The 22,698-nt window shown below is 43.5% G+C and overlaps 6 protein-coding genes across 6 annotated transcripts; 3 read left to right on the forward strand and 3 right to left on the reverse strand.

The window, feature by feature from the left end:
- Positions 1-2,571: 2,571 nt before the first annotated feature.
- On the reverse strand, positions 2,572-3,594 carry LOC144739438 (chromatin accessibility complex protein 1-like). Its single transcript, XM_078622393.1, has 3 exons — positions 3,442-3,594; positions 3,170-3,296; positions 2,572-2,651 (listed from the first exon to the last, which is right to left on the reverse strand). Exons 1-3 carry the CDS (start codon positions 3,592-3,594, stop codon positions 2,572-2,574), a joined length of 360 nt encoding a protein of 119 aa, XP_078478519.1.
- Positions 3,595-4,228: 634 nt separating this feature from the next.
- Positions 4,229-11,104, forward strand: LOC144739439 (GATA zinc finger domain-containing protein 1-like). The gene is made up of 9 exons (XM_078622394.1): positions 4,229-4,414; positions 4,840-4,962; positions 5,049-5,108; positions 5,204-5,387; positions 5,471-5,643; positions 9,039-9,134; positions 9,264-9,399; positions 9,753-9,893; positions 10,980-11,104. The coding sequence occupies exons 1-9, from the start codon at positions 4,229-4,231 to the stop codon at positions 11,102-11,104; spliced, it is 1,224 nt and encodes a 407-aa protein (XP_078478520.1).
- Positions 11,105-11,115: 11 nt separating this feature from the next.
- On the forward strand, positions 11,116-13,178 carry LOC144739440 (leucine-rich repeat-containing protein 14B-like). The gene is made up of 3 exons (XM_078622395.1): positions 11,116-11,391; positions 11,527-12,155; positions 12,503-13,178. Exons 1-3 carry the CDS (start codon positions 11,116-11,118, stop codon positions 13,176-13,178), a joined length of 1,581 nt encoding a protein of 526 aa, XP_078478521.1.
- Positions 13,179-13,696: 518 nt separating this feature from the next.
- UQCRB (ubiquinol-cytochrome c reductase binding protein) lies at positions 13,697-14,102 on the reverse strand. Its single transcript, XM_078622398.1, has 2 exons — positions 13,941-14,102; positions 13,697-13,774 (listed from the first exon to the last, which is right to left on the reverse strand). The coding sequence occupies exons 1-2, from the start codon at positions 14,100-14,102 to the stop codon at positions 13,697-13,699; spliced, it is 240 nt and encodes a 79-aa protein (XP_078478524.1).
- Positions 14,103-15,346: 1,244 nt separating this feature from the next.
- Positions 15,347-16,782, reverse strand: LOC144739443 (transcription termination factor 3, mitochondrial-like). Its single transcript, XM_078622399.1, has 6 exons — positions 16,710-16,782; positions 16,372-16,561; positions 16,127-16,274; positions 15,905-15,976; positions 15,633-15,794; positions 15,347-15,541 (listed from the first exon to the last, which is right to left on the reverse strand). The coding sequence occupies exons 1-6, from the start codon at positions 16,780-16,782 to the stop codon at positions 15,347-15,349; spliced, it is 840 nt and encodes a 279-aa protein (XP_078478525.1).
- Positions 16,783-18,169: 1,387 nt separating this feature from the next.
- LOC144739441 (phosphatidylserine synthase 1-like) lies at positions 18,170-20,461 on the forward strand (the record flags this gene model as incomplete). The annotated part of the gene is made up of 8 exons (XM_078622396.1): positions 18,170-18,351; positions 18,532-18,623; positions 18,769-18,813; positions 18,891-19,015; positions 19,261-19,419; positions 19,818-19,969; positions 20,079-20,220; positions 20,322-20,461. Coding segments are annotated over exons 1-8 (1,037 nt in total), but the record flags the coding sequence as incomplete, so codon positions are not given.
- Positions 20,462-22,698: the final 2,237 nt, after the last annotated feature.

The raw sequence follows: 22,698 nt of genomic DNA on the forward strand, positions 1-22,698 counted from the left end.
ATGTGTAGCGGTGATTTAACTACTCCTTTCTCTTCCTATTGCATGTACTTGATACACATATTTTCTCTTCAGTTTGACTAGAGATTGCATGAAGTAAACAAGTATACGTTATATGTTATGGTGACGACATCATACGTTTAGGATTCGACATTAGACCCATTTGTCCATTTCAATTGTTATTTTGTGTTTCAGCCAGTTTGAAGAGATGCTCCAGGGGGCAGTGAGCAGCGCTTGGCTCTGCCTGTCCTGCTGCCTCCTGCTGGGAGTTTTCCGACCAGCAGAGAGGTGCAGCACCAGCAGGGCCACCTCCCCAGTGTGCCCCCTGAGCCAGTGTCTGGGGAACCAGCCCCAGAGGACTGGGAGTGGGGCTCTGGATCCTCAGTTCTTCAACTGCTGCACAGCTTCCCTGCAGACAGCCCCTTCGTAACCGACACCCCGGGAAAGCCAGTCAACTGCACCCAGCACTTCTGGTTACCCCCGTCCTCTGAGATCTGCTGGGAGAACATAGCCGGGCCTGAGGAGTTCGCAAAATCCCGCCTGCTCGTTCTGCAGAACAGAGCTGCCCTGCAGGCTGTGTCCTCCTCTAGTGGGGTGGAGGAAGGAGGGGGTGTCCTACGACTACCAAGCTAGAGAGGAGGTTCAAGGGATCCAGTCAGACCACCAGAGTGCAGTAGAAACATTGCAGACAATGGAGAAGGTGTTGGTCTCGCTGGAAGAGAAAAGGAAAAATGGGACCGAGCCGGGAGTCCTCACAAGGTATGAAATACCATCATCAGATCCCTGAGTTAAACAACGGATAGACCGTTTCAGGTTCATTTGTCCCTCATGGTTCCATCATTTACAAATAATGGATTGATGTGGCTTTTGTTTTGGTATTGTCTCATTGTTAATTCAAGACTGTGTTCATTATCTCCCGCATCCCTGGATGTCTTTTCTGACACTGATCTAGTTGCTGAGCGGGCACAGACAGAACAAGGCAGTGTGTGTGTGTGTGTGTGTGTGCGGTAAAGATGACTCATCAGCTGTATGTTGTCCTCTGCAGCATCAAGGAGCGGCTTGCCAACACACAGGGCGCCATGGACGTCAGAGACCACATGGCGAGCATCCTGGAGAGGCAGTTTTCTGCTTTAGAACAGACGCTGCTGAACATGCAGTTTCGAATCAACAAACTCATCCAACAGTGACAGAACATCCGTTTTTTTTTTTCCTCCATGTTTTTCAATATATTCATGTAAGACACGCATGCTCAGGATCCCATGAAGTCATCAACATACCCACAGCAGTCCCTGTGACTCAACTTACACGTTATATTCTCAGGGAGTTTGTGTGAACATGTAGCCATTTGCAAACACGTTCCATGTGGAGATTTCATGGTCACATTAACAAGCTCTCATAAAACTGGCCGGCACTTGAAATAGAAAAAAAAAAGTGATGATTTATGGTCAAGAACTGGTTTTAGACATTCATGTTGTAAGATAACGGTCAGACCACGTGAATCTTTAATATCAAATTTAATCAGATATGTAAATATATGAGAAAGATGCATGTCCACATGTACAACACTGAGGATGACTGACAGTTGCTTTTAGTTTCATTTGAACTTTCAAGTATGTATGATCACCTACTTAATCTTGACAATATCATTAAAAAGATCAATATATAAATAGTAGCATCACAACTTGTAGCTTTGACAGCATCTCTATAATAAAGCGTTCCGCCGATTCTGTTTCAAAGGCCATAATACCTGACACATCTGCAGTCCAGCTGTCCAGATCATAGTCTTCTACATCGCAGGAGCTCGCGCTGTGACCTCAGAGAGAACTGAGGAGAAATGGGCCAAACTGACCTTGCAGCAAGTGCATCGTCGATCAGGAGAAGCAGCACTTTCATTTACCAATGATAGAATATTCACTGAGTAGATCAGCAGTTTCCACAACTTCATTTTAGCAGTTGTTAAATATCAGGTTTTGGTGGAGAGTTTCTGACGTAGCCTAAATATAATACCTTTATGAAAAAAATACACAGGAGGAGAATATGACTGGAGATGAGGTTGCGAATCTGCATTAAAATAAAGAAAGTCTGTCTGTTCTTAGGAAAAGTCCGAGGTACTTTTGTTTTTCACTGTTTTAAGCTAATGTGGATAAAAATTGGACTATGCTGCAAACACTTTAACTACAGTTCCCAATACATACACAAGGGGACATCATCGCGGACTGATGACATTTAGCGTGTTCGTAGTGGTTTTCATTCTCCTCCTGAGCTCTTCTAAAAGTGTGACACATATTTGTAAAAGCTGCCGACATTTTCCTGTTGCTTCATTAGTGACTTTTGTGTCAGCACACACTTAACGGCAAGTTATCGAATGAAACCACTGATCTCTTCTCCTCAAATGGTTTCTTTTTCTCAACATTCACGTCTCCACGAACTACATCTGAAATTTGTTAGTGCGTTCAAAAGCAGTGAGGAATGTCCAGGCGTGTCTGCTTCCGTCACCCCCACCTCCCAAATGCACAGCATTAACAACTGTCTGAGGTAGAGACGCAGAGACATGACATTCACCCAAAGATCTGTTCAAAAATCTGCTTCTTCTTCTTGCATTTCCTCCAAAGACTTGAGGTAATCTCGTGCCAAGATCTTCTTGGGGAGGATGTCTGTCGGTTTAAAAGAATTGATTTCACTGATACTGAATCTCTTTTAAAAGTGATTATCATGTACACTGCCTGAATGTTTCACATAACGACAACAAATCCAATCAGTGAAGTGACGATTCAAGTGAAAGATCTACGACACAAAAGTGTGTTGACAGACTGGATGCTTTTTTTTTTCATTTTCTCAAGCGATAGTCTTATTCTGTGTGCATAAAATGAATATGCATGTGCATTATGTTTACTGTTTATATTTACTATTCTCATCTGTCTGAAAAACTACTGTCAATTGCCTACAAGTAGTGCAGCACTACTACTACTACTACTGCCATGCCTACAGAATTCTGTTGTTACCACAAATGATGAGCAAAACTCCACTGAATACTATTTGATAAACATTTAACTTTTTTAACATTTACAATTAACACATATTACCTTGGATAAATGCACCAACTACAACTACAATTTAAAATTTCTGGGGAGAAGGGTCTATTCATGAGCAATGGTTTCTGAGGGTGTCTCACCAGTGAGAAATTGGAAGGTTTCCGTTTCCTCCGCCGTGTTAGCCAGGTCACTGTACGACAAACTGTTGGTCTCCTTCCCGGAGCCGTTGTTGAATGAGGACAGAGCCAGGTGCTGGACAAACAGCTCCTTTAACACAACACAGCAGAGATGGAGGATGGGGACTGGCCGCCAAAACAAGCATCTGCCTCTGCGGCTAGCCGAGAAGCTAACGGGCTGCTAATGCCCATCGAATGGGCTCAGTTAGCTCCGTGAGCGTTAGCATCAAACTTACTGTCGCCTTGGTGGTGAGAAACAAAGCGTCCTGGTTGATGTTGGACACGTCGGGGGAGCTCTTCATGATCAGCCTCACTCTGGAAATCGGAAGGGAGATATTTTTCTTGCTACTTGAAGTTCTGTCATCTTGATCGGGACTGTTTTGAGACATCTTGGTATGAGCACGGAGGCAGACAAGCGGAACTTCGTGTATTGTTTTGGACAGTGACGTAGTTCTTCTTCGTCGTGTGGGCTTAACAGGCGGTTGCCATCTAACTCAAGGGCGCATTACCGCCACCGATCGACTGGGTGATGCTAATCTTCTTCTTCCTTCAAGTGGCCGGTGGCTGGTATCTGCCTACCATACCGAAATAAATTGCCTTCATATTTGACACAGGTCTTGATATACACAATATAAAAGAAAAACTTTGAAGATATGAAGTCAGTTTGTACAGTCTCTTGTCGCCCAGCAGGTGGCGCCACATTGAAGCAAACAATAGTAGAAGGACTGATACATTTCAGCGAAGAAGACAGTGGGCGCTAGCAATGGCTACTATTTGGATGGATATATAAACATTTCCGACCTAAAGTCAACGCTGAACTTAGTCGTGTAAGTAGTCTGTTACCACCAGCCGCTATTTAAAGTATATGCGCCTGATAAACACTTATTTTCAGTTTGTGTCATTTTTCTGGAGCGCCTTTTTATTCAGTATAAACATCAGGAGCCAAACGACCATCTTCATTGTTTAACACAACAGTCGTTCATCCTTCCTGCGCATTTTGGCGACGTCCGACGTCCGGGAACGATGCCGCTGGGGCTGAAGCCATGCTGTGCGGTGTGTAAGACGAACTCCTCGTCGATGTGGAAGAAGGGAAGCCAAGGAGAAATCCTGTGCAATAACTGCACAGGAAAGAGCAGCACCAGCGCCGGAGGGGCGTCAGGACCCGCCATGTCCACCAACCCTCAGCCCAGCAATGGCGGTAGCAAGCAGGTCAGCAGAAGTGACTTAAATACGAACAAAATCATCTGAAACATCTCCCAGAAGGACTGGGATGTAGATGTACCTTCTTGATAGATTAATGATAACACACAATGTCAGAGCAGTCTCCATTTTTATTGTCTCACGAGGAACCTTTTCTTGGTGTTCTGGGTACGTACAATCACATTTAGCAATAAAACGGATTTGGATACAGACATTTAGGGTGTTGAAAGCTGGACAGTATCAGAAATATGAACTAAAGACGTTGGATGACTGAATCAACACTGCTGTTTTTACTTTAACGTAAACAAATCATAGGATTCACCGTCATCTGTGTGAGACTTTGATTTGATTTGATAAATTAACAGCTTGAGTTTGAGACAGGCTGCATGTTTTCCACTGAAAAACATGCTGAACTGTCTCGCATGTAACTTCAGTCTAAGCAGGAGATCCACCGGAGGTCAGCGCGGCTGAGAAGCACCAAGTACAAAGCTCCCGCGTCGGAGAAGAAGGTGTCAACGAAAGGCAAAGGAAGAAGACACATTTTTAAACTCAAGAATGTAAGTTCCAGATGCCTTTAGTGAAGAGAAGTGTTTCACCTCTGCTTGCATATGTTGCATTTCATTGTGATTTTTCTCCTCCTCAGCCAATCAAAGCTCCAGAATCTGTCGCCACAATCATCACATCAGAATCAGTGTTTTATAAGGTTTGTAAAAAGTAGGCTTCATTAGCACGACCAGGGAAACGTGTCATTCAGCGTTGGACGCGTGAGACACTTTGTTTTTGTATTTCTATCCTCAGGGTGTTTACTACCAGACAGGAGACGTGATCAGGGTAACAGATGAAGAGGATGGTAAACCGTACTACGCTCAGATTAGAGGCTTCATCCAGGACCAGTACTGTGAGAAGAGTGCAGCACTGACCTGGCTCATCCCCACGCAGGACAGCCCGAAGGACCAGTTTGATCCTGGGACATATATTGTTGGTAAGCAGGGCAGAAATAACTTGTACTCAGTTTGACAGACGTCTTTTACTTTCATGTATTCATTGGCATCTGTTATATTAAAGGTCCAGAGGAGGATCTGCCCAGAAAGATGGAGTATCTAGAGTTTGTGTGCCACGCCCCCTCGGAGTATTTCAAATCACGGAGCTCGCCGTTCCCCACCATTCCCATCAGACCTGAGAAAGGCTACATCTGGACCCACATCGGCCCCACGCCGGCCCTCTCAGTCTCAGAGTCTGTGAGCGGACGAAGTTAACGGGCACATGGACTCGTTCTGTTGCTTTTAAACAGACATTTGTACATTTATGTGATATAGAGAAACACGTGAAGACCAACATAAAGAGATGCTATAATGTTAAGAGCAGCCATTATGTCAGATGCAAGACTGTTTGTAATTTGATACAAAGAAACTCAGATGTAAATACACGTCAAATAGGGAAAAATGCATCTTGGATGTTGCATTGAAATATTACTTTTGTATTTAGTAAATACATTTTTTTGTCCATGATTTGTTGTCTCTGATGTTGGTGTAAAGTATGTGCTATTAATTGTATTTTCTGTGAAATAATCAGCGTAAATCCTGATGCTATCTCGGGTCACTGTTTGTAGGCCAAATTTGACACAGTGACGTCATTACGACCTCACTATTCATCGCGTTGGCCAATTAGTAGTGCGTTGTAATTGTATCCGAATTCCCAGGTCGGGATTTACGTGACTACGAATTACGGTCTCGGTCTCGGAATTCGGCTTATGATGGAACGCAACATTATTAGTCGTCGCGGTAAGGGGCGGAGCTTAGCGAACCGAAACAGGAAGATGGAGACAGTGAACACTCCCTGGTTGCGCTGTGACTCTCTGACGGCCGGTCACACCAAGCTCGTGCAGCCGCGGTCCCAGATCCTCCACAGCGATATGAGCATTTAAAACTTTTAACATGTCTTCTCTGTCCGTGGGATGGACATCATGAAGTTTTCTTTGCGACACGAACCAGAAGGATTATGGGCAAATTCCAGTCCAAACTCGGTGAGCGGCTCTTCCACTTTACATTGGATGTTCTATTTGTGAAAGCGAGTAACGTTACTTCACCCCCCCCCCACCACCTTCGTATCTCCAAAGGCTCGAAACGCAGACAGAGTCCTGAAGGTAAGAAAGCAAACAGTCATATGTGGAAAAACTAAAAAAAAAGCAGCTTTGCAGTAGTTGTTTACCTGGACGTTCCTGTGTTGTGCAGGTGGGAGTTTGTCCTGCAGTGTGTTGGGCTGTCCGAAGGAGCTGGAGCACATCCACACCCAAAGAACACAAGTGACACAGGTAGTCACGGATCACACAGGATTACTACCTTATTTTCATTGTAATATTTGTATATAGTAATTTATATATTATTATATTTCTTATACTATAAAAATATACATTTTTTAACAGATTAGAACATTTAAAAAAAATCTAGTGGAGATTTGCAGCGTCCTCCAGACCTTCACCGCAATCCCTAATAATTGTGATGAGACAGATTTGTTTTAGATCGTCTGTTTGACTGGAATTTGTTTGATGTGCAATCCTTTCTTCTAAGCACAGCCAAAGTGTGAGGTTCTGTTTAATGTGATGTAACAGTTATATCAGTAAGTCATTATAGTTATTTACTTTACTTTATCTGGCATTTGTCTGATTAAATACCAGAAACAACATCAGCAGCGAGGGTGTGGCTGTGTGTTCTAGACTTTTGCTGTTATTTTGTCGTTTATTACACAAAGTTTTGACAGGCACCTCCATATGGGAAAACAGCATAAAGAAATGATCACGACACAGTTAGACCATGTGTTGATACAGGATCAACTATAGTACCAATACTAATGAACTACAAGCATGGAATACACATTCCAACTTCAGAACATCCACTTAAATCGGTGAGTTTGCGTTAAACACTCAGAGGTTTGTTCTCGCAGGCCTGAGATGCCTCCTCATTCCTGATGAGCTTCATCTCAGCTCCGCCAGCCTGCCAGACAAACACGGATTGAGACTTGAAAGGTGTTTCAGGGGTAGTCGTATGTTTATTCTTCCGCCCTTCCTCCTCCATCCCTTTAAAGAGACGTGCAACTCTGTGAAGTGCAATACAACCACCCCCTCCAAACAGCGAGGTCTTTATACCCAACTGCAACGAAAAAAAAAAAAAAAACATCCACATCTGGTACTGCTTTGCTTCTAACAGCAACAGCCAGCCAGCAGACTGCGGGGAGGAAAAAGATGTGGGGAGGGGTGTTTGGACTCTGTGGACTTTGATTGTGTAAATGTCATCACTGTTGGCATTTAATGAAGCAGCTAGAGAAACAGTCACTGACTGTGCAGATAATGATAATAATTCTCCCTTTGATGTTCAAGTCACAGACGGTCACTTTATGAGATGTGATCAGCAGTCAACATGGCATTTCGCACCTCTCCCCAGGATGTTTGTCCAAACTGGGCAGAGTTGTTGACGCCCTCAGAGTCAGTCTGAGTTCCCAGCGGTCGTGTTCTCCGAGGCTTATTAAGTGTCAGAAGTTGAGGATGTGTGTATGATTGTATGAGTCGTATGCGAGTGGGAAACTATTCTTGTTTAACGCGGTTGTGGTTTCCTGTGCTTACATTTTCCAGACCATATTTGAACCACTGGAAAAAACGTTGTTGTATGAGAAGTTCAAGAGATACGCAGACCTTGTGTTTGCATCCATATTCGTAGGCTACGTCACCCTCACGGAATCATTAGCATTTGATGATTTCGTCAAATGATGAACTAACTGGAACGCCGCGAATGATAGTTTTCCAAAGAAATGAATGCAGAACCACTGATGTTCAGGGACGTCAGAGATGTTCTTCCTCACTGACATCTGGAGACGTCCTCATCACCCTCATCACATGTCAAAGATCACTTCATAGCTGCTTTTCCTTCTTGTAAGCGTGCTCCTTGGTAATTTACAGTTTTCACAGGACACATGTGGAGACTCCCGGGATGAATGCCTCCTCCAGGGTGAGTGGAGAATTACAAACTCATCTTCTAATGTGTTTATAAAAAAACATGATGAATGCTAGAGGAGCTTCAGGTCATATCCGTGTGTTTCTCCAGTTGAGACTAAGCATCTGTCCCAACTCCAGTTTATTGATACAGCACTTTCAAAACAACAGCAGCCGACACAAAGTTCTGCACATAAATAGCAACACAACATGAAACAAAATCATAGAATAAATAAACACTAAAATAATTGTTTTGTGGCTTTCAAAAATAAAACAAGTGACTGGAAATTAAGTGTGCTAACACGACAACGTTTATTATCTGACACTGTTGAACAGCTGTTTTTACGTGTGCTGACAGAAAGGACGCGTGTCAGAAGCAGCAGCATCCACATGTCCTCTAACAAACAGATGAGGAACAACCATGTCGGTGTGAGTATGATTCTCTGTATTATACGTCAAATAGCCACAGAATCAAACAGTTTCACTCAACCTGGAGTAGAGATAATGTTAATTTTTTCTGTTGTCATGATCGTTTTGTTCCCAGATGGTCACCAATGCATATCGGTTATTGAACCAATGTAGTTGTACCTAATAAAGTGGCTGACAGGTGTATTACAGCGGCATTCCGGTTGTTTTCCTGTGAACATGCAGAATGTTGAGTCCAGCATGGTGCTGGACGACGACTCGCTGCAGGAGTGGGTGTTCACGCTCCACAACTTTGATAACAACGGGCAGGTCACCAGAGAGGTACGTCGTTGTCATGCGTTTTGTTTTCAGAGTCCAGCATTGCACACAGTGTGTATGTATGTATGTATGTGTGTTTATGTGTGTGTGTGTGTGTGTGTGTGTGTGTGTGCGCGTGCGCGCGTGCTGCAGGGCATGTCCAGACTGATGCACTCCATGTACGAGGCTCTCGAGGCCTCGGCGAAGCGGCCTCAGAGCGGCGCCCCGGCCCTAAAGATTCGACTGGCTGTGACTCCATCAGCTGGAACTCACGGGATCTCACACAGAGGTGCCCCCAGGGGCCTGCCGGTCCTCTGCTCTTCACTGCTGTTACTGTTGCACTGTTTTTAACTTGCTGCTCTGTGTATATTGTTCCTACACGTATTCATTGTATGTTATATTTATTACAGCTTTTAATTCATTCATTTTAGGCTAAGTACGCTAGGTATTAGTCACTAATCTGTATGCTGCTGGTCCTGGGAGACATGTTTCATTCCTCATGTTTTTAAATGTACATATTGCAACATGATAACTAACTAAATAAAATGAACCTGAACCAGGTCATCTTTGAAAGCTCACTGGGTGGGATGTTTGTGCGACCACGATGTAACGATGATTATTTCCATCTCTCGCTGAAAGCAGGAGCAGAGAAGTCGAGCGGGTCTGAGGAGGCAGGAAGGCCTGTTAGGAGAGTTTACTGTGTGGATGAAAACTCAGAACGCAGAAACCACTACAGGGAACTGGCTGGCATTGAAAACTATACGTCCAAATTTGATGGTAAAGGTATGTTAATACATCTAAAAAACATAGTCTAAACTGAAAATATATCAATGTGAATTTCTTTATGGCTGTTATTTTGTTGTCAGAATTCACCTCTCAGGAACAAAAGCAGGAGGCTCACTCAGCTCTTCAACGACACCCCGTGGTGGTTAGAGGGAACTGCACCTGCGCTCATTCTCCCGGACGTCCCTCAGGCTGCGATTCCATTCAAAGTAACACCGTGTCCGTGGGAAAGGGAAGGTCGTGCAGGTCACATGGACAGAGTTCAGCTTCGTGTCCTCAGCCTGCCGCTCACACTCACCTCCAACGCTCCCACAGCAAGAGGCTTCGCTCCAAGTTCCAGGATTCCGCCGCCACCGTGGTTAGAGACGGGGAGTTGTTAAACCTCCAGGCCTCCTGTGGGGGCCCAACAACACTGACCCAAAGACATGAGCACCACCACCACCACGAGCACCATCACCATCATCACCACCACCACAACTGTCCCTCTTACATATAGGTCTAAGCGACCTGGGTGAGGTTGCACAATGTGATATTTTAAAAGGACTAAATGAAAACACAGTATGTTTGTATGTAAATTATTTTTCATGGTCACATATTACTAAACAATTATTAAATTATAGTGAATCCTCTCATAGTTTATCCTCTCAGCAATAATCTGATCAATTCCATCGCGCCTCTTGTTCCTCTGACCGACGGTAATGACCACTACTCACTACTATGAAGATCTGTGCAAAGGAAATGTTGAATGTCACAACAAGACATGCTCAGAATCATCTGATAAACCCTCGTGGATCATAATGTGTTGCAAACAACCCAACTTGTGTATTTTGGAGAATGAAAATATTTATTTCATAGTAAATTAGCCACCTGATAATAAAATGTTTTTTTGGCATTCCTTTATTAAACGAACCTCAGGAGGTTCTTGCAGCTGTTTGTATTTCCTGAAATATGTTTCGTGAATAGCGACAAGTTGTGTTGCTGGCTGTTTCGTTCTCCGGTCAAAGTTGCAAATAGACCTTGTGGCCGACGAAGGGCATGAGACAGCTGTTCCTATAAATAACCTTCACCCTCTTACTCTCGGTGCAGCGTCCCAGGAGGTATCAACAAAGCGTGAACCGCCAGAGAAGACGGAACAAAGGCAGGCGGAGCTGTTTGACAGCAGCTCTCATCAACAGCCGAGAACCTCGCAGACCTGTTGGAACCTGAAGTAGAAGCTGAAGACATGAAGTCGCTGCGGTTCATTGCGGCTGAGGCCTTTGTCCAAACGGGCCTGCGTGCTAAGGAGAACTTGAACTGTGTGTCTTTCAATCTCTACCCGCTTCTCTTCAAGGCCTGCTACCTGCACGAGCAGGCTGAGCTGCTGCACGTGCTGGTGCAGACGTGGCCGCTGCATGAACTCAACCTTCAAAGAGTCCTCGGAGAAACGGCTGACTGTCAGTTGGACCTCACCTCCCGCACCTGTAGGCTTTGTCTGGAAGCCATCCTGACAGGCCTAAAGGTACTTAAACAATCCTGACGGTTGATCGTTTTCATGCATATTCCTTTGGACGGTCCAAAGAGGTTCAAACACATTTGTATTTGCATGTAAGTTGTCATGAATTGATTACAACAACCCTCTTTGTGTTTTCTAAAGGAGTATGTGTTCACTCCCTCGACGACATACGCCAAAAGCCTCCATGTGGTGGACCTCACTTCCCTGAAGGACATTGAGCACCAGGCATGTCCCTGCCAGTCCACATTAGGGCGCTGGGCCAGAACCCAGCTCCTAACTCAAATGTGCTATGAGACCATGGTGGCCATGCAGGCCAGCGATGTGTCCCGGTCGGCGTTTGAAACATCCATCGATGTGCGTCTTCATGGCTTCGTCACGGGTCGCAACTATGAACTTGTGGCTCAGGCCTTCGTTCTCCGACGCTTCTGTCCGTTGAAGCTCCATTTCGTTGGTTTCCGGGCGGACTCTCTTGCTCTGAAGCAGCTGTTTTACGTTCTTCGACTAGCAGAGCCAGAGGTCATCACAAAGTTGGAGGTGGTGCACAGTGTCCCCCTGGAGGCCCCACACCTGGAGGTGCTGCTCTCCAAAGTCCAATTCCCCATCTTACAGTCACTGACTCTTCCAGCTGGGGCGCTGGATGTCAGGAGGTTGGGTTCCGATGATGAGGATCTGTTGGCCACCATCGGCCAGCTGCTGGCACAGCTGACCAGCCTGACCGAGCTCTCTGTGAGCTTCTCTACTCTCACTGGACACCTACGAAGACTGCTCAAGTGAGTAAAAGGACGGAGAAGATGAAAACAGACGTGGCATTGTTTATCTCTATGGGAATAAGGTGGATTGGACCAAATTTGTTGAATTAAGAAAGTAAACTCTCACAGTACTTCAAAAATCCAACCCCAGTGTTATTAGGAGATATATATATAAGACATTAAGACATTTTAATTTGATCTTTTCCAATTTTTATTTAAAAAATCTAGTCATAAAAAATATACTTAAATTCTTATTCTACTTATTGTTATTGAATATATATATATATATACACATACATATACGTGTAATTTAGTTGTTCATGGTCCTGTTGTCAACATATTATTTGTTTTTTTCCTTCATCCACCAGCCCTCTCAACACTCCATTGCAGAGTTTGGAGTTGGCCAACTGCTGCCTGAACCGCGTGGACATGACGTACTTAGCCAACAGCCTCCACAGCGAGGCCCTGGTCCGCCTCGACATCAGCGGACACGATATCTTCGGCGCCTTCTCCACCTCTTTCCACAAACTGCTTAGCCGTTGCTCAACCTCCCTGGCGAGCCTGGCCCTGGAAGAGTGTGGCATAGAGGATGAACGCATGGACGCCGTCGTGAACTCGCTGTCGTGCTGTCAGGGGCTGATGGAGCTGAAGCTCCTGGGAAACCCTCTGACCTTTGCAGCCCTGCACCGGTTATTCTCACTGCTGGTGACAGGTTTCCCCAAATTCAGGTACATCGAGGTTCCAGTTCCTCGTGAGTGTTACTCTGAGGACGTCACGTATCCCCTCGATGACTCGGTCCTGATGCTGTACGACAGGGAGATGTTCCTGGAGGTCAGGGGTCAGCTGATGGGAATCCTGGCGGCAGCAGGGAGAGGGAGCGTGGAGGTGTGCACTCCACTAATGGGGGCTTATGACCCAGATATCAATGAAACCAGCAATGAGCTCGGCGTGTCCATGATAAAATCCTTCAACAGTGTCGTTGGGAACTTGATCGGTACGATTACAGATGTGAACAGAAGAAGGTCACAGACAGATGAGAAGTGACGTTTGGGGAGGGATCAGGAACTAGCTTTGTAGTTCCATGAACCAGATGAGACCCTTACGGGGAATGTTCATGTATTGACAAAAACTTAATTTCATTCTTTGTGACGTGCTTACGAACTTCACATAGATGTGGTCCTAAAGAGAGCTGTACTTGTCATACCATATTATTTACATAATGAGCATCTCATATTTCTCTCCTGCAGCCTCGTCACATTTAAACCCACCGCAGAGACTCTACCCACTCATAGGGGCACATGACCTGTACGTGTTTATATTTTGATCTAAAAGTGTTTGTGTATGTAACCAGCATACATTTCATACAAATGACAGATCTTGTTTAAGTAAGATAGTTTTACTCTACCAAACCAATAAATCTAAGCATTGAGCAGATATACATTCTTTCAAAATGTACATTTTTAATGGGCATTGTCTCATATAGGTTACATTTCATTTTAAATATTACACCAGGGATAATCATGTGCTGGACTGAAGACGAGGATGAACAGATCGGGAATTGCCTATTTCTTCATCCATTCCTCCCTTTCTTTCCTCTCACGGACAACTTCCTTCAAATATGGTGTCAGGTAGAGGATGTCCTGAAGGAGAAGAGGAGGAAATTGACTCATGACATGAGGACATTGTACTCAGAAGCAGAATGCCCCTCCAATGTTTTCCAAAGCCTGAGACTGCAGGCTTCTCCTCAGATTGGACTAGTTTGAAAATACAATTCATACCAAAGAACATGATCTGACATGACTTTACCTCCTCGTATTTTGTCCACTGGTCTTTGGGAAGGATCTGATGCTTCATGGACAGATCCAGAGCCCTCTTGATCCTGAACATCCTGTCGTTGTACACGTTCTCTGGAAGCCTCCTCAAGGCCTCTTTTACATCTCCGTTCTCGTATAATATGTCATCTTTCATCAAACCTGCCAATGTAAAATGTGAGGCGGCCCATTGAAATTTAGTCAGTAAACACAGGAGATCTTCACACACAGCGACTTTCAAACTTATACAGTCGGATATATTTTACTGATCCACACAAGAACAATGATTCCTGTACTCTTACCAAGCTTGTTGAAGCCACACAGATTGTAATACCATTTACGGAAACCTTGCATGAACCTGCCAGTCGCCACTGTGGAAAGACAAGCATGATATGACAGTCTACATCAGTCTACTAACATGGAGCCTTCAACATTAAAATACATTTTAAGCCGAACGCATTCACTGAAATACATGATAATAAATGTACAAAAATGTGTCTACTGTCTCTTAATGCATCAGAGTCACTTTGGACTTTAAGCAGAGGAAGACGAATAGCAGAGAAATTGTCTTTCTAAGCAACGGCGGCTAGCGCCAGCTGGCTAACAGCGTTAGCTCCCGTTAGCAGAGGGACACGAAAGGACAAATAAGTCAAGTCCGTCCAAAGGCCCATACCGACAGAGAAATAAGAAATAATATAACTGTGTGTCTTAAATAGAGTCTGAGACAGTCCGTCCAAAGGCCCATACCGACAGAGAAATAAGAAATAATATAACTGTGTGTCTTAAATAGAGTCTGAGACATCAACAGTGCCCAATAGCGAATTAATGGAGATTTGAAATTATGTAGGATTTACAAGCGATGTTCGCTTACCTGGAACCTTCGTCGCCGCCATGTTTATCTGGAAGGAGAACCGCGGTGCGTTATGGGTAAAGACTTCAGGTCACGGGAACTTGCGAAACTTCGCAGGCTTTCGAAGTAAAACAGTTTAAAAAACAAGAGCTATTGTGATAATTTTGTTGTTGAGGGTGACCACCACACTCATCCCATGTCCACATGCAGGGACAAAATTTAAATGTAGACTGCTTGGAGCGGCTTCATGAATCTTATCGCTGCATTTTTTCTTTAGTGCCTCAAAATATAACAAAGAATATACATATATACTGTATATACAATCACTTGCCTATCTAGCTATTGCTCTATCTATAATGGAGTTTAAGTTGATATACTCCACCACAATGAGTCTTGACAATGAACATACCATCTTGTATGCGTTGACATTTATTAGTAGTAACATACTTACACAGAATACATTTGAAATTCCATTTCATTGTGGGTTCACAGTCTGCACCTGATGTCACTGCTTTTACAGTGGGTTCCTGTGTAATGTGTGTTCAGCAGAATTAAAGTGTCTTTTGGAACAAACAGAAATCTTCCACTGTGGCAGAAGCCAACTCCGTGCAAAAAGTCTCATCAGGCAATGACACCAAGCGATCCAGGGAGATATAGTTGGGTTGTGCAGGGTCATACTGAGCCTTTCCAAGGTACTGCAGGAACAGGTGGCGCTCTCTGATGCGCAAGTACTTGGAATTGAGGACCTATTGAAGGAAATCACACAAATCTTTTAGACTCTTCAGCCCGTACAGATTTGACAATCATTAATAAACAATCAATGGCATTTCAAAGTACCTGTGGGAACTTGGTGATCAGGTGGTGAGGCACCTTCATGGTGTTATGGAGGAAGTCGAATATTTGTGTAAGCTTTCTCTTATTGCTGGTCAGCACTTTTGGCACACTGATGACTATATGCTGGATCTCATTTGCCTTAAAGCCAAGTTCAATTTCACACACCTACGTGGAAATAAGGTGTGTGCACACACACAGGAATAAATACATATTTTTTATTAAACAGGGTATATTATTCAACTAGAACTTTCTATCAGTTTGTGTTATTTAACTACCTTCAGATTTTCTTTCACAGGCTCCAAACTGCCACACAGTAATCGCGGCAGACGAGCTACGATGTTCCTGGTCTGAAACACAAAACAACAAAAATTGAATTAACTATCAACTTTGAACGGTGCAAAAACGCCCTGCACCTGCAGCAAGAGAAACACCTCTTGCCAACACAATGACAAGGTGAATAATCACAAAGACATTGCCTAAGAAAAATCAGTTCTTACATTAGACGCACTGAGGCTGAGCTGCTGCTGATAGAAGCCCATGCGGTTGTCCAGTCTCTTCACACTGAAGTTCAGCAGATAAGGTGCTCGCGACACCATTGATGCAACTGTCTCAGAACTGAACTTCATTGACTTGAGATAGTTCACCCTTCCATGAGAAATATTAGTTTTGTTAGACATCATAATCGGGTTATGGGTTCGATAAATATATCTAAAATTTATATAAAGGCAGTTGTCACTGTCACCTGGCCTGCAGGTTTTCCACAGTCTCAGTCAGAATAAAAGGGTTGTGTGTGATGATATAGCCAAGGCGAGAGTCCTCCACCCCGATCGCTTTGAGGAACAGCAGCCTTGGGGCCACATCTGCATTGAAGTCCAGCCTGAGCAGCATCGAGCCTACATTTGGCCTTTGCTCCAGCTTCCACAGACTCACACCTGAAATAGAAAACAAGTTGAAGTGTGACAAGAAATCTTCCAATCAGCTGATAATCCCCTTTTCAAGAGATACACAGATTGAAAAGCAGTGTGCTTCAGATTATGTAAATGGAGAGAATATTTGTGTCAAAGTCGACCGCTTAATTACCAAGTTGCACTAGTTTTGTAAGTGTCTCAGACTTGTCAACATAGTCCCTGAGAGAGATGGAGGCTGGAGGCATGTCAGAAGGAACAGTTATGCGAACCGCCTCCTCATCGTTGATCTCCTCTAATGCAGAATGTTCTGTTGCAGCATCCAGATCTGGTCAATGAAGAAAAGATCACAAAATTAACTCACACTTACAGTTACTCTTAAATCCAGTTCTTGTATTTACTGAGTCTGTACCTAATGACACTGGGGCTTCAGGTACTGGAACAGTATCTCTGATTTCCAGTAGATGGCTCTTGTATGACACAACATCATTTCCTGACAAACCCTCAGGCAAGTTGTCTTCTTTGACTTCAGTTTTCAGATGTTTGGTTGTTAAGTCACTGTAATAGCACATCTGTTGCTTCCATATTTGTCTTGCTGGAGATTTTCTTTGACATCCACCGATAAATGAGGATCCGTTTAGAATTTTCTTTGCTACCCCTGCGACATTCCCGTAAGGCCAGGTGACAGCCACTGTCTTGACAGAGAGAAGACTTCTGCATTGAAGGCAAAGCTTAGCACAGGAAGATGCCATTCTGTTGGAAAAATGGACATTAGAGATACTTAGATTGCATGTCATTCACGACTCTTCTCAGTCAATACACGATATTCTATATATCTAAATATCTAAGATAATACTGAGACCTTAATATTAAAAAGATACGATTTGACTTGTTAATAAGACACCATAGCAACCAAGTAGTTAAGATAACCTAACCCCTCCATAAATACGATTTTAGGACATTAGGACGATGCACAGGAACTAATTCTGAATCTAACGATGGTGCATTTGTGCTATTACTTCTTTCAGAAGACCACAACTTGCTTTACAATTAATTTACAAAACAGAAACTAGCGTGTGATGCTAGCTTTAGTTAAATGCTAAACAGCTAGCAGAGCAGACTGATAAGCCAATGTAAGAAGACAAATCAGACAAAGGCGACACAATGTTTTATGTGGTTAACGGCTCCTTACTTTTCTAAATGTGGTCGTTTAATGACCTACAACTCCATCAACGTACGGACCCCCAATGTCAAACGATTTTCACGTGCAGCACACAACGGAAAGACGCTGCAGATGACGTCACAAAGGACGTCAAGTACCAACCACTCCATTTTGTAGGGGGCCAAGGCGGGGAGCGTTTAGTACATTCACTAATCAAATCTGATTTAATACATAATACTTTCATAATACCAGACCTGAAATACTGTCTTGTAACAAATTTAACACAAAATTCCCCGCCTTTTATTCTGATGATCATCACAATGGCCGTGTTCAGATTCAATCGCCCCATTTGATTTTTGGAACAGTCCGTAATCGAGTTCCTGTTTATGGCGCTTTCTTCCTTCTACTTAATTTCACTCTGTAACTGTCAAACTTCCGTCGGGTAGAACAACACAAGAGCTCACGATTGAGTTATGGCAACCACCGTGGCCCACCGAACACCGGGAACGAAGGACGCTGCCAACTACAAATTATATTTTCGAAAGATAAACGAGCAACAAGTGGATGACATCTGCATGGACTTCTTCTACAAGCCTCACACCATCACCCTCCTCATTGTCACTGTACTTGGCCTGATGTACTTTGCTTTTACCAGGTAAAAACTATGTTAAATATTCATGTTGCTGCTGCTTGATAGTGAGGTTTGCGGTGAGAAAAAAGGTCAGATACATAAATGAGTAAATCACACGTTTCACCAGTAACTGCCCATAAATTGATGGTGTACAATGCAGAATGTTTGTCCACCACCTTAACTCAATATACTGTTTTGTGTCAGGGATGATGAGCACTCAGACAACAACCTTCGTGTTGGTCTATTGGTGGTCATCTCCTTTTTCTTGGTTATAAGTGTCCTGGCCTTTCCTAATGGTAAGCAGATGGCTAGCATATGTTAGCATACTAGCATATGATACCATCATCCTCATCAGAAACGGGGTTAACCTTGAGTTAGACTGTATATTGTTGCCTGTGAGTTATCTGTGGATGCTACAGGTGATGATTTTCTATTCACAAGGACCTTTTACCAGGCCACACCCTGCCATATGGCGAATGGTGTTTGGTGAGTATGTACATCTATCAAATTCATAACTGTAACTATGGATTGATTTTTTTTTTCTTCTTCCTCTTCTTCTCCAGGTCTTAGCGTACTCTACTTCCTATTTCTTGTCTTCCTCATCTTCCTTAATTGGGACCAAGTGAGGACACTGATGTACTGGGTTGACCCAAATCTGCGTTACGCAACCCGTGAAGCTGATGTCATGGTAAGGATGATTTGTATAACTTTATATACACCTTCTTGACTCAGAACTATCTGGAGGGATGGGGCTTGCTCACACCTTAAGTCACAATAATGAATGAATTAAAAACAAAACAATACAACAAAGTACAGTGTAGCTTACTCATATGTCCTCACAAGTTTACTGTTGTTTTACACATAGTACATAGATAGATACTTTATTAATCTCCAAGAGAAATTTCCAGTGACACACCAGCTGTTTCCCCGCAGGAATATGCTGTGAACTGTACTGTGATAACATGGGAGCGCATCCTGAGCCACTTCGACATCTTTGCATTTGGCCATTTTGCCGGCTGGGCTATGAAGGCTCTGCTGATCCGCAGCTATGGTCTCTGCTGGACCATCAGCATTACCTGGGAACTCACGGAGGTAGAGTATACAGATATTCAGTTCCCTGGGATTCTGTATGGTCACTCAAAAATAATTGCTTCAGCTTGGTATGTGCAGGCGACAAGGGCTCATTGTTTGGGAGAGTGTCGTCATCACAAAGCAGGATTCTGATTATTGCTCATTGAGATCAGGGAGTTTTGTCTAGTAACACATTTAATCATAATACATATTTAGACTGCTTGTCGCAATAAATACATTTAATAACTTTAATCTTATGAAATATCACTGACCAGACAGAGGGGAATATGAGGCAGTAATCACAGTGTGCATTCTATGCTGTGCATTGTGATAAAACTTTAATTTAAATACAGACATATTTTTACACTAGCGCTACAATTTAAAAAGCCTAAAGTGCATCAACTGCTGTTTTTTCACAGCTATTTTTCATGCACCTTCTGCCAAACTTTGCGGAGTGCTGGTGGGATCAGGTGATACTTGACATTCTTTTGTGTAATGGAGGAGGCATCTGGCTGGGTATGACAGCCTGCCGCTTTTTGGAGCTCAGGACCTACCGCTGGGCCAGTATCAAGTCAGTAAAACTTTACTTGTGTCTGTTTAATGTTAATCTGAACGGACATATATTTGAGTGTTGTATATTTATCTCTGTATTCTCCAAATCACGCATATTGTGTCTGTAGGGAAATTCACACAACCACGGGAAAGATAAAGCGAGCTGTGCTTCAGTTCACGCCGGCCAGCTGGACCTACGTGCGCTGGTTCGACCCAAAGTCTTCTTTCCAGAGGCTAGCAGGCATCTACCTCTTCATGATTCTGTGGCAGGTGTGAAATATATGCTTGTGATGCTTCTAATTCTGAAACCAAATTAATTACTTATGTCATTGTTCAGGAAAAAAATGTCCCGACATCGTTTATGTTTACAGCTGACAGAACTGAACACCTTCTTCCTGAAGCACATCTTCATCTTCCAGGCCTCTCATCCTCTCAGTTGGTGTCGTATCCTCCTCGTAGGAGTCATCACTGCACCAACTGTGCGGTATGCTCATCCTTCAAAGCATCACAAGTCCAACACTTGCTCGATTTGTGTTTTTCTAATTTTCTCGACAGCCGCGGACCTGAAAAATTTGACCAAAAAGTCAAGGGATCAAAATTGGCTCAAATTCGCCTCAGTTGATGCCAGTCGGCCGCCGACACCCATGACAGTTAGAAATTTGACCAAAAAGTCAAGGAAAAAAATTTGGCTCAGATTTGTGTTTTTCTAATTTTCTCGACAGCCGTGGACCTGAAAATTTTGACCAAAAAGTCAAGGGATCAAAATTGGCTCAAATTCGCCTCAGTTGATGCCAGTCGGCCGCCGACACCCATGGCAGTTAGAAATTTGACCAAAAAGTCAAGGAAAAAAATTTGGCTCAGATTTGTGTTTTTCTAATTTTCTCGACAGCCGCGGACCTGAAAAATTTGACCAAAAAGTCAAGGAATCAAAATTGGATCAAATTCGCGTCAGTTGATGCCAGTTGGCCGCCGACACCCATGGCAGTTAGAAATTTGACCAAAAAGTCAAGGAAAAAAATTTGGCTCAGATTTGTGTTTTTCTAATTTTCTCGACAGCCGCGGACCTGAAAAATTTGACCAAAAAGTCAAGGGATCAAAATTGGCTCAAATTCGCGTCAGTTGATGCCAGTCGGCCGCCGACACCTGCAGAGGTTCGATATTTGACCAAAAAGTCAAGGAAAAAAATTTGGCTCAGATTTGTGTTTTTCTAATTTTCTCGACAGCCGCGGACCTGAAAAATTTGACCAAAAAGTCAAGGGATCAAAATTGGCTCAAATTCGCGTCAGTTGATGCCAGTCGGCCGCCGACACCTGCAGAGGTTCGATATTTGACCAAAAAGTCAAGGAAAAAAAATTGGCTCAGATTTGTGTTTTTCTAATTTTCTCGACAGCCGCGGACCTGAAAAATTTGACCAAAAAGTCAAGGGATCAAAATTGGCTCAAATTCGCCTCAGTTGATGCCAGTCGGCCGCCGACACCTGCAGAGGTTCGATATTTGACCAAAAAGTCAAGGAAAAAAATTTGGCTCAGATTTGTGTTTTTCTAATTTTCTCGACAGCCGCGGACCTGAAAAATTTGACCAAAAAGTCAAGGGATCAAAATTGGCTCAAATTCGCCTCAGTTGATGCCAGTCGGCCGCCGACACCCATGACAGTTAGAAATTTGACCAAAAAGTCAAGGAAAAAAATTTGGCTCAGATTTGTGTTTTTCTAATTTTCTCGACAGCCGCGGACCTGAAAAATTTGACCAAAAAGTCAAGGGATCAAAATTGGCTCAAATTCGCGTCAGTTGATGCCAGTCGGCCGCCGACACCTGCAGAGGTTCGATATTTGACCAAAAAGTCAAGGAAAAAAAATTTGGCTCAGATTTGTGTTTTTCTAATTTTCTCGACAGCCGCGGACCTGAAAAATTTGACCAAAAAGTCAAGGGATCAAAATTGGCTCAAATTCGCGTCAGTTGATGCCAGTCGGCCGCCGACACCCATGGCAGTTAGAAATTTGACCAAAAAGTCAAGGAAAAAAATTTGGCTCAGATTTGTGTTTTTCTCATTTTCTCGACAGCCGCGGACCTGAAAAATTTGACCAAAAAGTCAAGGGATCAAAATTGGCTCAAATTCGCCTCAGTTGATGCCAGTCGGCCGCCGACACCCATGACAGTTAGAAATTTGACCAAAAAGTCAAGGAAAAAAATTTGGCTCAGATATGTGTTTTTCTAATTTTCTCGACAGCCGCGGACCTGAAAAATTTGACCAAAAAGTCAAGGGATCAAAATTGGCTCAAATTCGCCTCAGTTGATGCCAGTCGGCCGCCGACACCCATGACAGTTAGAAATTTGACCAAAAAGTCAAGGAAAAAAATTTGGCTCAGATATGTGTTTTTCTAATTTTCTCGACAGCCGCGGACCTGAAAAATTTGACCAAAAAGTCAAGGGATCAAAATTGGCTCAAATTCGCGTCAGTTGATGCCAGTCGGCCCGCCGACACCCATGGCAGTTAGAAATTTGACCAAAAAGTCAAGGAAAAAAATTTGGCTCAGATTTGTGTTTGTCTCATTTTCTCGACAGCCGCGGAACTGAAAAATTTGACCAAAAAGTCAAGGGATCAAAATTGGCTCAAATTCGCCTCAGTTGATGCCAGTCGGCCGCCGACACCCATGACAGTTAGAAATTTGACCAAAAAGTCAAGGAAAAAAGTTTGGCTCCGATTTGTGTTTTTCTAATTTTCTCGACAGCCGGACCTGAAAAATTTGAC

This window comes from Lampetra planeri, unplaced genomic scaffold (assembly GCF_965212315.1).
Source record: "Lampetra planeri unplaced genomic scaffold, kcLamPlan1.2.h2 scaffold_1496, whole genome shotgun sequence".
In the NCBI taxonomy this organism is placed as follows: domain Eukaryota; kingdom Metazoa; phylum Chordata; class Hyperoartia; order Petromyzontiformes; family Petromyzontidae; genus Lampetra; species Lampetra planeri.